This window comes from Octopus bimaculoides, chromosome 23, assembly GCF_001194135.2.
Source record: "Octopus bimaculoides isolate UCB-OBI-ISO-001 chromosome 23, ASM119413v2, whole genome shotgun sequence".
Classification (NCBI taxonomy): domain Eukaryota; kingdom Metazoa; phylum Mollusca; class Cephalopoda; order Octopoda; family Octopodidae; genus Octopus; species Octopus bimaculoides.
Window position 1 is genome coordinate 36,284,100 of NC_069003.1, and position 13,897 is coordinate 36,297,996.

General features: G+C 40.1%; 1 protein-coding gene across 1 annotated transcript in view; it reads right to left on the reverse strand.

The window, feature by feature from the left end:
* Positions 1-757: 757 nt before the first annotated feature.
* The window catches only part of LOC106876084 (terminal uridylyltransferase 4-like), a 26,419-nt gene continuing 13,279 nt past the window's right edge, over positions 758-13,897 (reverse strand). The window contains exons 19-27 of the mRNA XM_052976116.1: positions 13,523-13,570; positions 12,905-12,996; positions 11,723-11,847; positions 11,207-11,301; positions 10,029-10,516; positions 8,334-8,492; positions 7,528-7,594; positions 7,181-7,286; positions 758-6,473 (exon numbers count right to left, since the gene is read on the reverse strand). Of these exons, the coding sequence (XP_052832076.1) occupies positions 7,210-7,286; positions 7,528-7,594; positions 8,334-8,492; positions 10,029-10,516; positions 11,207-11,301; positions 11,723-11,847; positions 12,905-12,996; positions 13,523-13,570 (1,151 nt within the window). The 3' untranslated portion in view covers positions 758-6,473; positions 7,181-7,209. The remainder of the gene's footprint in view (positions 6,474-7,180; positions 7,287-7,527; positions 7,595-8,333; positions 8,493-10,028; positions 10,517-11,206; positions 11,302-11,722; positions 11,848-12,904; positions 12,997-13,522; positions 13,571-13,897) is intronic.

Genomic DNA, 13,897 nt, shown 5'->3' on the forward strand with positions numbered 1-13,897 from the left:
GCAAGGATTTTATAAAGTCCTGTGAGAGACGGGAGGTCAATTGGGAAAGCAATGCTTGTTGTCATTGCCACCAGTGGAGGGGGGAGAGGGCATTTTTGAAGAAACCTGCAGATTTTAAACAAATTGCTTGAAAACACAGCATAATTTAGCGGTTTGACAAAAAGGAACCGACAGAATAAATACTAGACTTACAAAAATAAGTGCAGGGGGTCAATTTGTTTGACAAAAACCCTTGAAGGTGGTGCTCCAGCATGGCTGCAGTCAAATGACTGAAACAAGTAAAGGAATAACAATCCTGGCCCTTTCTGTCATGGCCAATCGATGTTCTGTAACCGTTTGCAGTGGGTTACATCAAATAGTGGGGTTCACCCAGTCGTCTACAACTAGTTTCTATGCACAGCCTTGAAATGTCCGTAATGGTTAAGGTGCTGACTTTGCAAGCACATGGTTCCAGGTTCAATCTTACACCGTGACACCTCAGGCAAGTCTTTCAACTCTGGGGTTGACCAATGTCTTGTCAGTGAATTTGGGAGATGGAAATTGTGTGTGAGCGTTTGTCCCCTTACCACCACCACCACCACTTGGCAACCAGTGTGAGTTTGTTTACACTCTTGTAAATTAGCAACTTGGGAAAAAGAGATCAACAGAATAAATACAGTAAAGTTCGACTAAACATTCCACGGCAGTGCCCCAGCATGGCCATGACTGAAAGAAGTCCAGGATTAAAAAATATATAAATAATAAAAACAAAGAGAAAAACATTGCACCAAGGCAAAAGAAATTCTTTATTTTTCCTAAGATTCCTGGCATTTGATTTTGATGTTTTATTTTTTAAATAATGGGAGGGATTCACTGACGAGAAATGACTTGTGTTGTTTTTAATGACTCTACCATAGAGAGAGGGGGAGGGGGAATCAGATGGGAGAACATTCAGTTTCATTATAAAGACAGATGCATACACACATATATCTATACATATGTATATAAACATTCATAACCATATATAAATACACAAATATATATATATACATATACACACATATATAAAACTGATGCTTGTGTAGTGAAGAATGTCATTTCAAAACCACTTGGTTTGAGATCTACTCCTCCCATTGTGTGAACGTTGTTGGCTGATGTTCTTTACTAAAACTATAGATTAGACTAAGACTTGGGGAGCGAGATTGGATAGAAACTGGTGCTCAACTGTTTATCTATCTAAAAACTTGTGTCATCCTCATCATCATTTTCACATCTACTTCTCCATCTTCACATCAGACAGACAGAATTTGTTGGGGCAGGTACTCTATGGCTGGACGCCCTTCCTGTTGCCAACCCTCACCTGTTTCTAGGCAAGGTAATATTTCCCCATGACCAGACATGTTTCTCATGAAAGAAAACCATCCTCGGAATACAATGAAGGAGCAGGGGGGGAAACCAGATGTTCAAATGGATAATAATAATAATAATTTCCTTCGTTCTTTCAGTGTGTTTCATTCCCTGGATCCTGAGGATGGGTTTAGTCAAGCAAATCAAGCTGCAGCTTGTCTTATCAGTCTTTTTTATCAAAATGCTAAGTTTCACCACACAGCCATGCCTGAACACACACATACCTGGGTGTGTGTGTGCATTGAATAATATGGTTTTAAAAATGATTTGAACATAGGTTTCTTTATAAAATTTATTTTAAACACTAATTTCTCATAAAGCCAGATTTTAAAGTTTAAATTTTAAGTGAGCCCAGTTGGTTTTTACAAATTCTTTTATTGTTTTCAGAGAATATATTTTAATACCAAACATCCTCACAATACCAACACCAGCTGCTGACCAAGATATAAAACCAATGAAGGAGCCTGCTAGAAACAGCAGCCAAATCTCCTGAAAATCAAACCCCCATTTTCTTAAAATAATAATTGTACAGTGTTTGCAAAATACCTTTGATTAAGGGTCTGTCTTCTGGATCAAGCATGACTTGGGGTTAAAAGAATTACAGAATCAAGTCAGCTAAAGAGCCTCTATGTAGTTGCTCAGCATGCTAGAAACAGCAGTCAAACCTCTGTCAAATCAAATCCTACCATCTTATAATAAAAAGACATGTATAATATGGTCAGGAGTTCCATGCACATAGGATAAAGACATGATGGCCACAGCTGGAATGGCGTTGATCATTGGTCTGCTCAGAGTTGAACTGGGACTAAACATCAACAATAACAACATACAAAGATAAATATCTATTTCAACGTCACACACCAGTGTTCATAAGATCACAAAATGTTTACACGACATTTTGTGATCACAAGTATCCATGAATGGGTCGCCACCCCTCCTTTCTCACCCACCCACACACACACACACCCAGCCATACATAGGCAAGCACCACACAAATGGTTCTCATTTCCTCTCAGAGCTCAGGGAATCAAGACAAATTCTACAATTAAATGGCTGTCCTTGTAAAACCACGTCTAGAATTTCAATTTATTTACTAGTCTACTATGTGACTAATTTTAACTTCGTATCCCATGACCCCCAAACCCCTTCTTCCATTCAATTTTCCACTCCTGGTATTTATACAACAAATATTTCCAACAAGCAACAGAAACAGTGAAGGGCTGCACTCAATAGAGTTATGTCCCTTTATTGCTCCGCTCTGAGTTCAAATTCTGCCGAGGTCGACTTTGCCTTTCATCCTTTCAGGCTCAATAAACTAAGTACCAGTCGAACACTGGGGGGTTGATGTAATCGAATCAACCCCTCCCCCTTGTGGCAAAACTTGAAACCATTGTTTTCTAGTCTTCTAAGGCAGTGATCTGGCAGAACCGTTATCGGACGAAATGCTTCATGGCATTTCTTCTGACTTTATGTTCTGAGCTTAAACACTGCTGACTGACCCCTACCAACAAAAAGAAAAAAAAAATCCAGGCTTTGTGCCTATCATAGAAAGGATTATAATTCTTTAGTCTAAGGTGGGAGGGAGGCAGTGCTTGTAATTTTGTGAACCCATTTCCACACAGCAGACTGGTAAGGTTCTGTTCAGCTGCTGAGGGCAAGTGATGGGGTTCCAACTATTGGGGTAAGAAGGAATAAGGTGAAGAGTTTCATGCAGGATTTTGTTGAGAGGCGGATAGAGGAGGAGGAGAGAGAGGCAGGTGCATGAGGTGGCAGTTTGTTGTAATGATAGAAGAGTGCAGTAGGCTGCCTTCCTGTGTGTGGTTTGTGTCTGTGAGATGTGTCACTGTTATAACTTGGCTTCCAACAAAAACTAATTAACAAAATCTCATTATATTCGAGTGAGGTTGTATGAAGGTAGGACATGGTGTGGGCATTCTTCGGGCAGATCACACTGCCACCTGCAACTCTCTCTCTCTACACTTCTCTGCATTATATGAACAATGACCACCTGGCTGTTAGTAGGTCAGTTACAAAGACCACAATAGTTCACACCTCTAACAAAAACGAGGCTGACTAGGGTGTGCAGTGATGAGTTCAAACTGAGGAAGAGGCAGTGGTTGGGTACTGAGCTACAACCCTTCTTCAGAGACCAAAAAATGGTAAATGAACACCACAAAATCAGACACAGTAGCAGGGCATCACACCGATGGCAATTATAATGGCATCAACCAGGACAAGAACACAGTTTCCATGCATACAAGTGACCGAAATCACAACATTCCCCTTGACTGGGGCACCAATCTGTTGAAGGGTGACTCGTTTACAGCCAAGTGGACTGGAGCAACATGAAACGAAGTGTTTTGCTCAAGAACACAACGCACTACCTGGTCTGAGTATTGAAACCATGACCTGGCTATTGTAAGTACAACTGCCTAATCACTGTGTCACACACTTTCACGTACATACACATGAAACCACATAATGCTTTGAAAGGACACTAAAAAAAAAAGGACTTTTGTGACACTGGGAAGATGACAGGTAAAATAAACATTGAGTAGGATTGGAAACTAAAAGCTAAAAGGCTCCAACTAAACATTTGTAAGGTTCCACCAATCTCGGTCAGGTTCTGGTCATTGTAAGAAGTTTAATAAGTCTGTGAGGAGGTTTAACAATTAAAAACAGAACCAACAAAACATTTGATATTTTCCTCAAATTAAGCAAACCAGGTTCAGGGAAGGCATCAGCACAATTTCCATCAAAACCTTCCCACTGGCACTAACACCACCAGAGTTTTTACCAAATTGGAGAGAGAGAGGCGGGAAGAGAGAATGTGTGTGTGTATCACAGCAATACTTCGCCTTTCAGGCGAGATTACAAAGGACCAAGATGCCTGGCGCCTTGCTGTACTCAAGAGCATAAGTGTTAAGACCAGACCAGTTGCTCTGGTGTCCAAGTGGCTCCATGCAGCAGAGCCTGTATGGCGCCACACAGAAGCACCCAGCATACTACTCTGCAAAGGGGTTGGTGTTGAGAAGGGCATCCAGCCATAGAAACCATGCCAAATCAGACTGGAGTCTGGTGCAGCTCCCTCAGCTGGCCAGCCCTGTCAAACTGTCCAACCCATGCCAGCATGGACAACAGATGTTAAATGACAACAATAATGACTATATATATACATATATATTATGTATATGTATACATACATACATGTACGAGTATACACACATACATACATGTATGCACATATATGTGTGTGTGTATACATAAAATATATACACACACATAAATATATTATAAGCTGCTTTTAAGAAATACACACGGTGCCACCTAATTAGCATATCGGCCCAGAATACTCTCTAAACCAGTTCCATTGCACTTACTATGCAGTGGCACTTCTGAATGGCTTCTTATGTGGCTAATAACAGTTGAATCCACTTGAATCTAAGAATGTCACCCAGCCTCAAGAAAGCTGTTTCAAGTTGGTGAAATTTGTCGAAACAGAAGGGAAGCAGTTCTATATTTAAGAGATGAATTATTTACATTATTTACATTTGATGGATATTTGTCCTCATCTTGTTTGTTGTTAACACAACGTTTTGGCTGATATACCCTCCAGCCTTCTTCAGGTGTCTTGGGGAAATTTCGAACCACAGGCATATGGCATAGTGGTTAAGAGCGCAGGCTACCAACCCCAAGATTCCGAGTTCTATTCCAGGCAGTGACCTGAATAATAATAATAATAATAATAATAATAATAACAACATTGAAAAATACCTTAGGAATGAGAACCCAGGTTCGAAATTTCCCCAAGACACCTGACGAAGGCTGGAGGGTATATCAGGTGAAACGTTGTGTTAACAACAAACAAGATGAGGACAAATATCCATCAAATGTAAATAATGTACAAGGGAAGCAGCCTAAATCTGGGGCAAATCCTGTGACCCCATAAAAAGCTGCCTAAACTGATACTGAACATAAATGTATATAAATCTAGAACTGTTTACATAGAGAAGAGCTATCAATACTGTCTAAACCGAGTTGTAGTTGTTTAAACACACCACACCTAATGTCTAAACAGAGTCTGGCCATTGAGACAGACAACAGCTGTATACATCCACAAAAGCTACTTTTCTAATGAAAGAGGAAGGTCATGACTGGACACGTTGACTGTTGTAGACGGACAAAACAGAAGAACAAACATTTCTAAAAGCAACAAAGCTAGATTATTTAACCATTGAACAGCAACAAGAAGCCAGGCTGAATGCGGATGTGTGTGTGTGTGTGTTTGCCTTTTATTGAAATTGTCACTGTTGTTTGTCGGTTAGTGACTCTGTTCAGTTGTCAAGACATAGTTGTCATTCAGGGAACCCAACTAATCAACATCCATGTTATATGAGCATCAACTGCTCCCTTTGTGCCCTCTTACACACTCACACGGACACAATTGTGTCACGATTGTGTCGACCACCATTCCAAAGGCGTACGCACAGCCACATACAAACATGCCCCGCTTCATAACACATACACATGTACACCACAACTGCCATCATTTCACAGCCTCTCATTCTTCCCTACACACACACACAAACACACTCTCCCCCCCTTTTTTTTTTTACACAAAATACACAAAATGTCCTCCCCACATCACATGCACAAACATGTGCACACGTATGTAGATGTTGCGCTTAAAAATTTGTTTCTCTTTAAATAAAAAGTAATAATAATAATAATAAAAAGTAAAATAAGGATAAATGAAGTGAAATGATTTTGAAGTCTAAAAATTTGATTCAGGTTAAAAATATCCATCAATTTAAAACAAAAACACCCTTCCCCCCACCACACAAAAAAAAATGTCTACAGCTGCAGCAATAAATTTGCAGTTGCATGACTGTTGCATACTTAGGACAACAGTACAGCTGCAACTTTACTGCACCAAGTAGTGGCGAATGTCTGTTATGTACAACTGCACCAACATCACTGGAATACAGAAATAGAATGCCATCGCTGCAGGGTCGAGATGGGAAGCTGGGTCCATGGTAGGGGTTCACTGGGTGGTGGTGGTGGTGGTGGTAAAGTGTCAGGTTTACCTGCAATAGAAATGGAGAGATAAAGAGAGGCATTCGACACAGCAGATAGTTACAGGGGATAAACACGCAGCAGATGTGTGTGTGTGTGTGTGTATACAAAATGTATGTGTCTGTGTGTGTGTATATATATATATTAATAGTTATCGCCAAGCTAACAGGGCAGTCCAGAAAAATAGGACAAATGCTGCCATTGATTAGCTCCAAGAGGCCATTGCCTCTAGCTAGCTATGGGACACATGGACCTGTGTTCATTATAATATAATGGACACAGGTCCATGTGTCAATGGCAGCATTCATCCTATTTTTCTGGACTGCCCTGTTAGCTTGGCAATAACTATTAATATCCAGTACCTCTGCCGTAATCTCCTTTAGAGAGACTTAGAAATATTAATATTTATATATATATATATAAATTTGACATGGGCAATTCTTTCTTGTCTTGGGATTCATGGTCAAACGGCTGAGTGGAATTGCGTGAAAAATTACACAGATGTGTCAAATGATCTGGTAGTGTTGCTGGGCTTTGTATTCTGGATCAAGAAATTTCCAGAGTACCAAGGAATTTGAATCAAGCTGTTTTGATCCCTAAATGTAACTCCCAATAAATGTGTTGAATGCCCTTCTTTCATTTGTCCACTAACTCGTATGTGTGTGTGTGTGTGTGATGGTAACAGAGTTCAGTTAGTGCCGCCTGGGCAGCTCCTTACCAGAGTATCAAAACCCCAAAAATCCATTGTTAGTATTGTTGCTGCCTGGAGTGGGAATCCCACATGTACATGTTGCTTCCTTTTAGGTCATCCACAGAATAATCACCTGATAATTACAATTCAAGAAATAATTAAATACAATAAATTAGCAAAAACGTATAAATAGCAAACAGCTATTCATGTATCTACATGTCTGTGTATATATATATATATATATACACATATAAACATACACAAACACACTGATGCATTCAAAAGCATGTGGACCCTTTTGCTATTCTTAAGGAACCAAGAAACACAGCCAGACAAACAAACAAAAAAGTCATTGGAGAGAAAAAGATACTTACGCCTATTTTGATCATGTCGTGTGTTTAAATACATATGTTGGTTTTGATAAGAATGAGTATTCGGACCCTGAAACAATATATATAAAGCAGGGGATTAGGGAGTTAGTCTGAAGGGTGTGGCATAGCTTATCAATAAAGTTAATCTTATAAATGAAGTTTACTAATTAACACCACTAAAACTGGACTCTTAATGATAAAGCATTGACAGAATATCAAAAGGCTTCCACACTGTATTTCATACATAGCAGGGTGGATGGTCTACCACAAGGTGCCCTATACAACATACTTACATTTCTACACTACATCTCACCCCACCCAGTCTTCAATACTGTACCCACCACACAAGAGGCACACTCTTCCATGGTATCCCATACACAACCCACCCACACTACCATACACTACTCTTCCCACATGTTGTGGCCAAAGTACAACATACACACCATAAGACCCTAAGCAGACTTCTCCCCCACATCACATACCCAGATTACTCCACAACTTATCCAGACTATCACAAAACACCCCAGAAACAACCTACCCAAACCTCCACACAACCAACCACTGCTGGGTGGAGCAAGCACCGATACCCTGGACCTGACAAAAGCATAAGAAATTCACTGGTACCATGGCTCACTCTCACTCCAACCCATAGCTCGATCGAGGTACCACTGAGAAAGGCTCTGTTTAGGGAAACCCATTGGGTTTTTGTTTACTTAGGAAGGTCCACCATGGCAAGCAGAGTTGGAATGACCCTAGATCTTTGGAGTTCAGTCATTGAGCAGAAATGTCGAGGACAGGGGATGCTGTACCTGTATGTTGGGACGATGCGGTAGCACTGGTTGATGGTTGTTTTTGTTTGGGGTTGCTGGTTTTAGCATTGTCATTGCCCTCTCTGGCCCACTCACCGGGTGACAAGAGTGAGAGGAAGGCACCATGGATGAAATCGGCTGAAGGTGTGAACTGACCACCTGGAAATGAGACAAAACAGATATGTGGATATCCAACTTGCTCATAGACAGAGGGGGGCGGAGAGGGGGAGAGAGAGAGAGAAGAAAGAAAGAGTAAGGAAACAAACAAAGCATGCAAAGGAGAAACAAAACTGAATACTCAAAATATATTCATGGGTTTAGCAGTAAAGCTTTATATTTATAAGTGACTCAATAGCTCAGAGTTGGGAGTGTTGTCCCTCCTATCAAGTTTGAGAAGTACAATCCCACAAAGCTCTCAGTCCCCATAGCTAGGCAGCAGCTACAAAGAAAAAAACTGGCCAACAAGATATGTATTAGGATTGAACCTGAAACTGAATGGCCATGAAGTGAATTTCTAAACCGCATTGCTCTGCCCACACTTATTACTGCAAATGCTAAAGGCTCAAATAATACCATTTCCACAGGACAAGAATGGATTAATGGTTTAAATGATTTGCTTTTCTTTGCCATGATGAATGCCATATTTGCCAACGTAAAAGATGCATTTTCTTCACTTTTAAATACATAAAAAAATTCCTGAGCCAAAGGAATTCTCAAGTTGGACGACCCAGAATGATATACATTGATCAACTCTCTTGTGATGTCAAGTTACAAATAGAAGACCTCAAAAATGTCAAGAAAGACAATAATGCTTGGAGAGAAAGAATGGTTTGGGGCTGGGCAACATGCTTGAAGCAATAAAAAATGAAGTACAAACTCATGAAAACTTGCTTACAGTACTTGGGTAATTATGTGGGGAAGTCACATCATCTCATTAAACCTCCTTCCTCTTCATACATAACCTACACCTGTTGTGTATCTTACATTATTAAATGATTGTATTACTTTTATAAAGCATTATTTAATTATCTAAATGAAAAATTCTCCAAGCCTGTCAGCTATTCACAATGAGTGGATGACAACAAAATCATAGCAGTGGAGAGCCACTTGGTGGATGATTGAAGTTACATAAGACATCGCAGCCAGAAATACAAGTTTTACATCCTGTGTAATTTTATTCTCTTGACCAAAACATAAACAACTAAAACAGTTGATCTGAAAGAAGATAAAGTTAACATACAGTATTCTTCCCATAACACGCAGTTGATTCAGGAGAAATTCAAAGTTTCCTACTTTATTTCAGCAACAGAGTACTTACATGCACAGAATCATTCATTTGCCCCCAACAAAACCTCTTTAAGCTATCTTCCTGTAAGTCTATGATGAAGCATATTAAATTTGTTTTTCCACACAAATATACTTGTACAATAAGGGTGCAACTTATAAGCTGGCAAATATGGTAAAAAAAGCACCCAGACACCCTGTAAAGTGGTTGGCACCACGAAGGGCATCCAGCCATAGAAACCATACCAAAACAACATAAATAGGGCCTGGTTCAGCTGTGCGACTTGCCAGTTCCTGTCAAACCATCTGATCCATGCCAGCATGGAAAACAGACGTTAAATGAAGATAAAGAACCAAAAGGGTTAAGTTTCTAAGGAAGTGAAGGGCAAATGTGGAGGTGGGTCAGCTTACCGTTGTAGAAGGGAACTGTTGAACTGCCATGTTTTTGTCTGTAGGCCAACCGACATAATTCATGTTGTACATATTTGGATACGAATTGCCAGGATGCAACTGTTGATGCTTCTGTTGCTGCTGCTGCTGCTGCTGTTGTTGTTGCTGGTGATGGTGTTGCTGTTGTTGTTGATGCTGCTGTTGCTGTTGGAGGTGGTGTTGCTGCTGTTGAAGTAGATGTTGTTGTTGGTGTTGTTGCTGGTGGAGGTGGTGTTGTTGTTGAAGTTGTTGATAGTGTTGCTGTTGTTTTTGGTGTTGTTGCTGCTGCTGCTGTTGTTTCTGGTGGTGCTGCTGATGATGGCGTTGCTGTTGTTGATGATACTGCAGCTGCAGCTGTTGATGGTGCTGCTGCTGCTTCTGTTGATGATGGTGATGATGCTGGTTGTGGCGATGTTGGTTACTGCCATCGTGTGCAGCATTAGGCACGAGTGGACTGGGCTGCAGTGGCCCTGCAGGGGGGTGGGGGTGGAAAAGAAAGAAAGCAACAAAAACACAGAGTTTAGTCATACAACCCCGACATTACGGTACAACAACAACATGGTGGTTCATTAGGCATTTCATATCACAAAACTGATAAACCAGTTCTGCCATTGATTCCATGTTTCCAACAAACCAATTATTATTTCATGGCATTTATGATGACAACAACAACATCAAAGGACTTTGTGAGAAGAAAACTTCATTTATATTTGGCAAATAATCCAACACAGACACACAAGTTTGGTTTTTACACAGGCAAGAAATACAACTCAACACATCACACAGCCTCCTTTCTTGCACACAACATCTTAGTCCGCTTACATTTGGCTTTATTTCTTTCCATCATTTTATACACCCTAGTATTAAACAGGTGCGCATATGTATATAAATATATAGACAAGCAAGAAACTACTGGTAGCTTCTATCTTTACACTGTGAACACTAAATGATATTTCTCTCTCACTGGATGGAGTGCTTCTTGCATTAACAGAACAGTAAATTTTATATACATATATATATATGTGAGTGTGGGGAAGCCCTGTGTGTGTGTGTGTGGGGGGGGGGCTGGCTCAGATAGTTCAAAAGCTTCATTCACATAAACTTCATCGTTTCAATCAACCACATTTCAAACAACAAAAAACAATGTCTGAGATATTTACTTTGATGATGCGAATTACCCCAGTTTTCCCTGTTCATGGCCATGTTGTCCCTCTTCTGTTGGGAAGCATCTTGCTTATTGTTGTTGGTGTTCTCTCTGAAACAAAAAAAAAAAAAAATTAAAAAAAATAACAGGTTCACATACAATGTTTCCCCCTCAACAAACTGGAGACCCATCTTTACTGGACATTAACAAATGGAAACTAAAGGAAACTTTTGTCTCAATAGTTTGTAATAAAAAAACCAATTAAATGCTGACCACATAACTATTACATAACTATTACATCGACATGGATTTCAGTATTTGTGGTTTTGCTAGGATTATATCGACATGTATGGCTGGTATTTATCATGTTTTGTATTCCTAGAAGCAAGAGGAGGAGGTGGGGAGAGAGAAGGAAAGAGATACAGCAATTGAGTTCAAAAGGAGGAGATAAAGAACGAGAGAGAAATAGAAAAAAAAGAAGCTTCTTGAAAGTAAAGCAGGCAAAATAGGAAAAAGAAAAAGGCTGACGTACTTGTTTCTCTTGCTACGCTTCATAGGACACTCGACGAGAATGTGTCCGATCTTACCACAGGCATGGCAGCATCTGTCTGTTGGGGGTTTGCCTTCCTTTAAGCGATTGGCATCAAAATAGAAGTCCTGACAGGTTAAAAGAGAACATTGAAAAGTTACAAAGCTGTAACACAGAGAGGTGAGATGGTGTGAGGGCGGTTGCTATGGAGGTAGATCCAGTCACCCTTGTTAACGGGCACAAAACCTGGATTCAAAATGATGGATGATGAGGAGTGGAAAAAAAGCAATTAGAAAAAAATGCTGAAAAAAAATATTCTGTAATATTTTTGCTGACTCATGTTCTGAGTTCAAATTTTGCTGTGGTTTACTTTGTCTTTCATCCTTTCAGGGTCGATAAAATAAAGTTGCTGATCTCTAAAAGTGGATGGGACATGTGGAAGTGGGAGACCCAGGAAGACATGGGACAAAGTACAGAAGCATGACCTCAGGACACGGAACCTTTTAGCCGAGACGACTGAGATGCCTGATGCCTTGCCATACGCAGGAAGACCAGTACTCCACAGCAGGAGTGATAAGACTGATCCTTCTGGTGATGTAAAGTACTCATGGTGGGGTCACATAAAAGCGCACATGTGGTACCATGTAAAAGTACCCAGTACACTGTGTAAAGGGCATCCAGCTGTGGAACCATGCCAAATCAGACTGGAACTTGGTCCAGCTCCCCAGTTCTGGTCACACCATCCAACCCATACCAGCTCAGACAATGGACGTTAACCATTGATGATGATGATGATGATGATGATAAGAACTCAGGACCTTCTGTCAAAATTAGAAAGAATTACATTTTTTTATTCATTTATCATTATTTTATTTTTTGTATCTTTGACTTTATAAAAGTAACCTTACTCAACTGTGAAGTCAAACTGTGGTCCTCATTTATTTTAACAGTTGACCGACTCCTCTCCAAACTCAATGGATCCACTTGCTGGATCTCAATGTCTGTAATTACCAGCCAGTGAGATCGAGAAGCAACATAATGACTGTTAAGTGGCAACGAGTTTGGAACCTAGACTTGGATAACATTTTAAAGCCACAACATTTGTGATAATTTGAAAACAACTAGAAAATAAGAAAACTGAAAAAAAATAAGGGAAACTCGAAATTGAAAGTAGATGGTACCTACCCCGAGTGTTTCATAATTCGGGGGAATTTTAGAGATGGGAGTGCCATATACATTACGTCCATTGATGAAGGTTTTCAGAATGTAGTTGTTCACTAGAATGAAATGGAGAGTTAAATGTTAAGAGAGGGAGAGAGTGTTTTAGAGCAAAGACCCACAGAGAAACATGTGTGTGGGTCACGTTTCACAGAGTTACATACATTCTGAGAAACACACACACACACACACAAGGATAAAACATACATAAAGTGAAATCCATCACAAACACACACACACACAGCAATATACACACACTCACTAAAGATAAAACATGCACTGGCAAATCCACAATAAAACATACACAATTGTTCTCATACAGAGCAAGTTAATAAACACACACAGAGTAAATATGCAGAGACACACATTGCTGAGAACATGAGCCAAAGTGTGAGGTTTTTTTTGGGGGGGGGGGATTGTACATCCTGGTATAGATTCAGTTTGCTAGGCATAGGATTATATAATGATAATGGACTGGTAATTAGGGAAGAGAGAGAGAGAGAGAGAGAGAGAGATGGGGAAGAGAATGAGAGAAAGGAAAAATGTGATAGAGAAGGAAAAGAGACAAGAGAAAGCGAGACTTACTTTTTCTGGACAAACCAGCACCGAGGTTGTGGTTGATATCAAATGGATCTGAAAGAGAAAACAAACAGAATTTGAAAGAGAGCAATGGAGGAGGAGGAAAGGGGAGGAGGAGGAAGAGGAGGAGGAGGAAGAAGGAGGAAGGAGGAGGAGGTGAACCACTGGTAGAGATGTAACTAACTTGTACCACCCAGCAAAGCAGCTTCCATTACTTTATGAGCATCTCACAAGCACACCAAACAAGGAAGCCTACAACGTAGTCACTCATGAAAGACATTTTGCCTTTCTTGAGGTTTGCCAGTGTTGTGCATCCTCTTCACACCTGCTTAAATGAAATCCATGTCTCAATATATATATATATATATATATATATATATA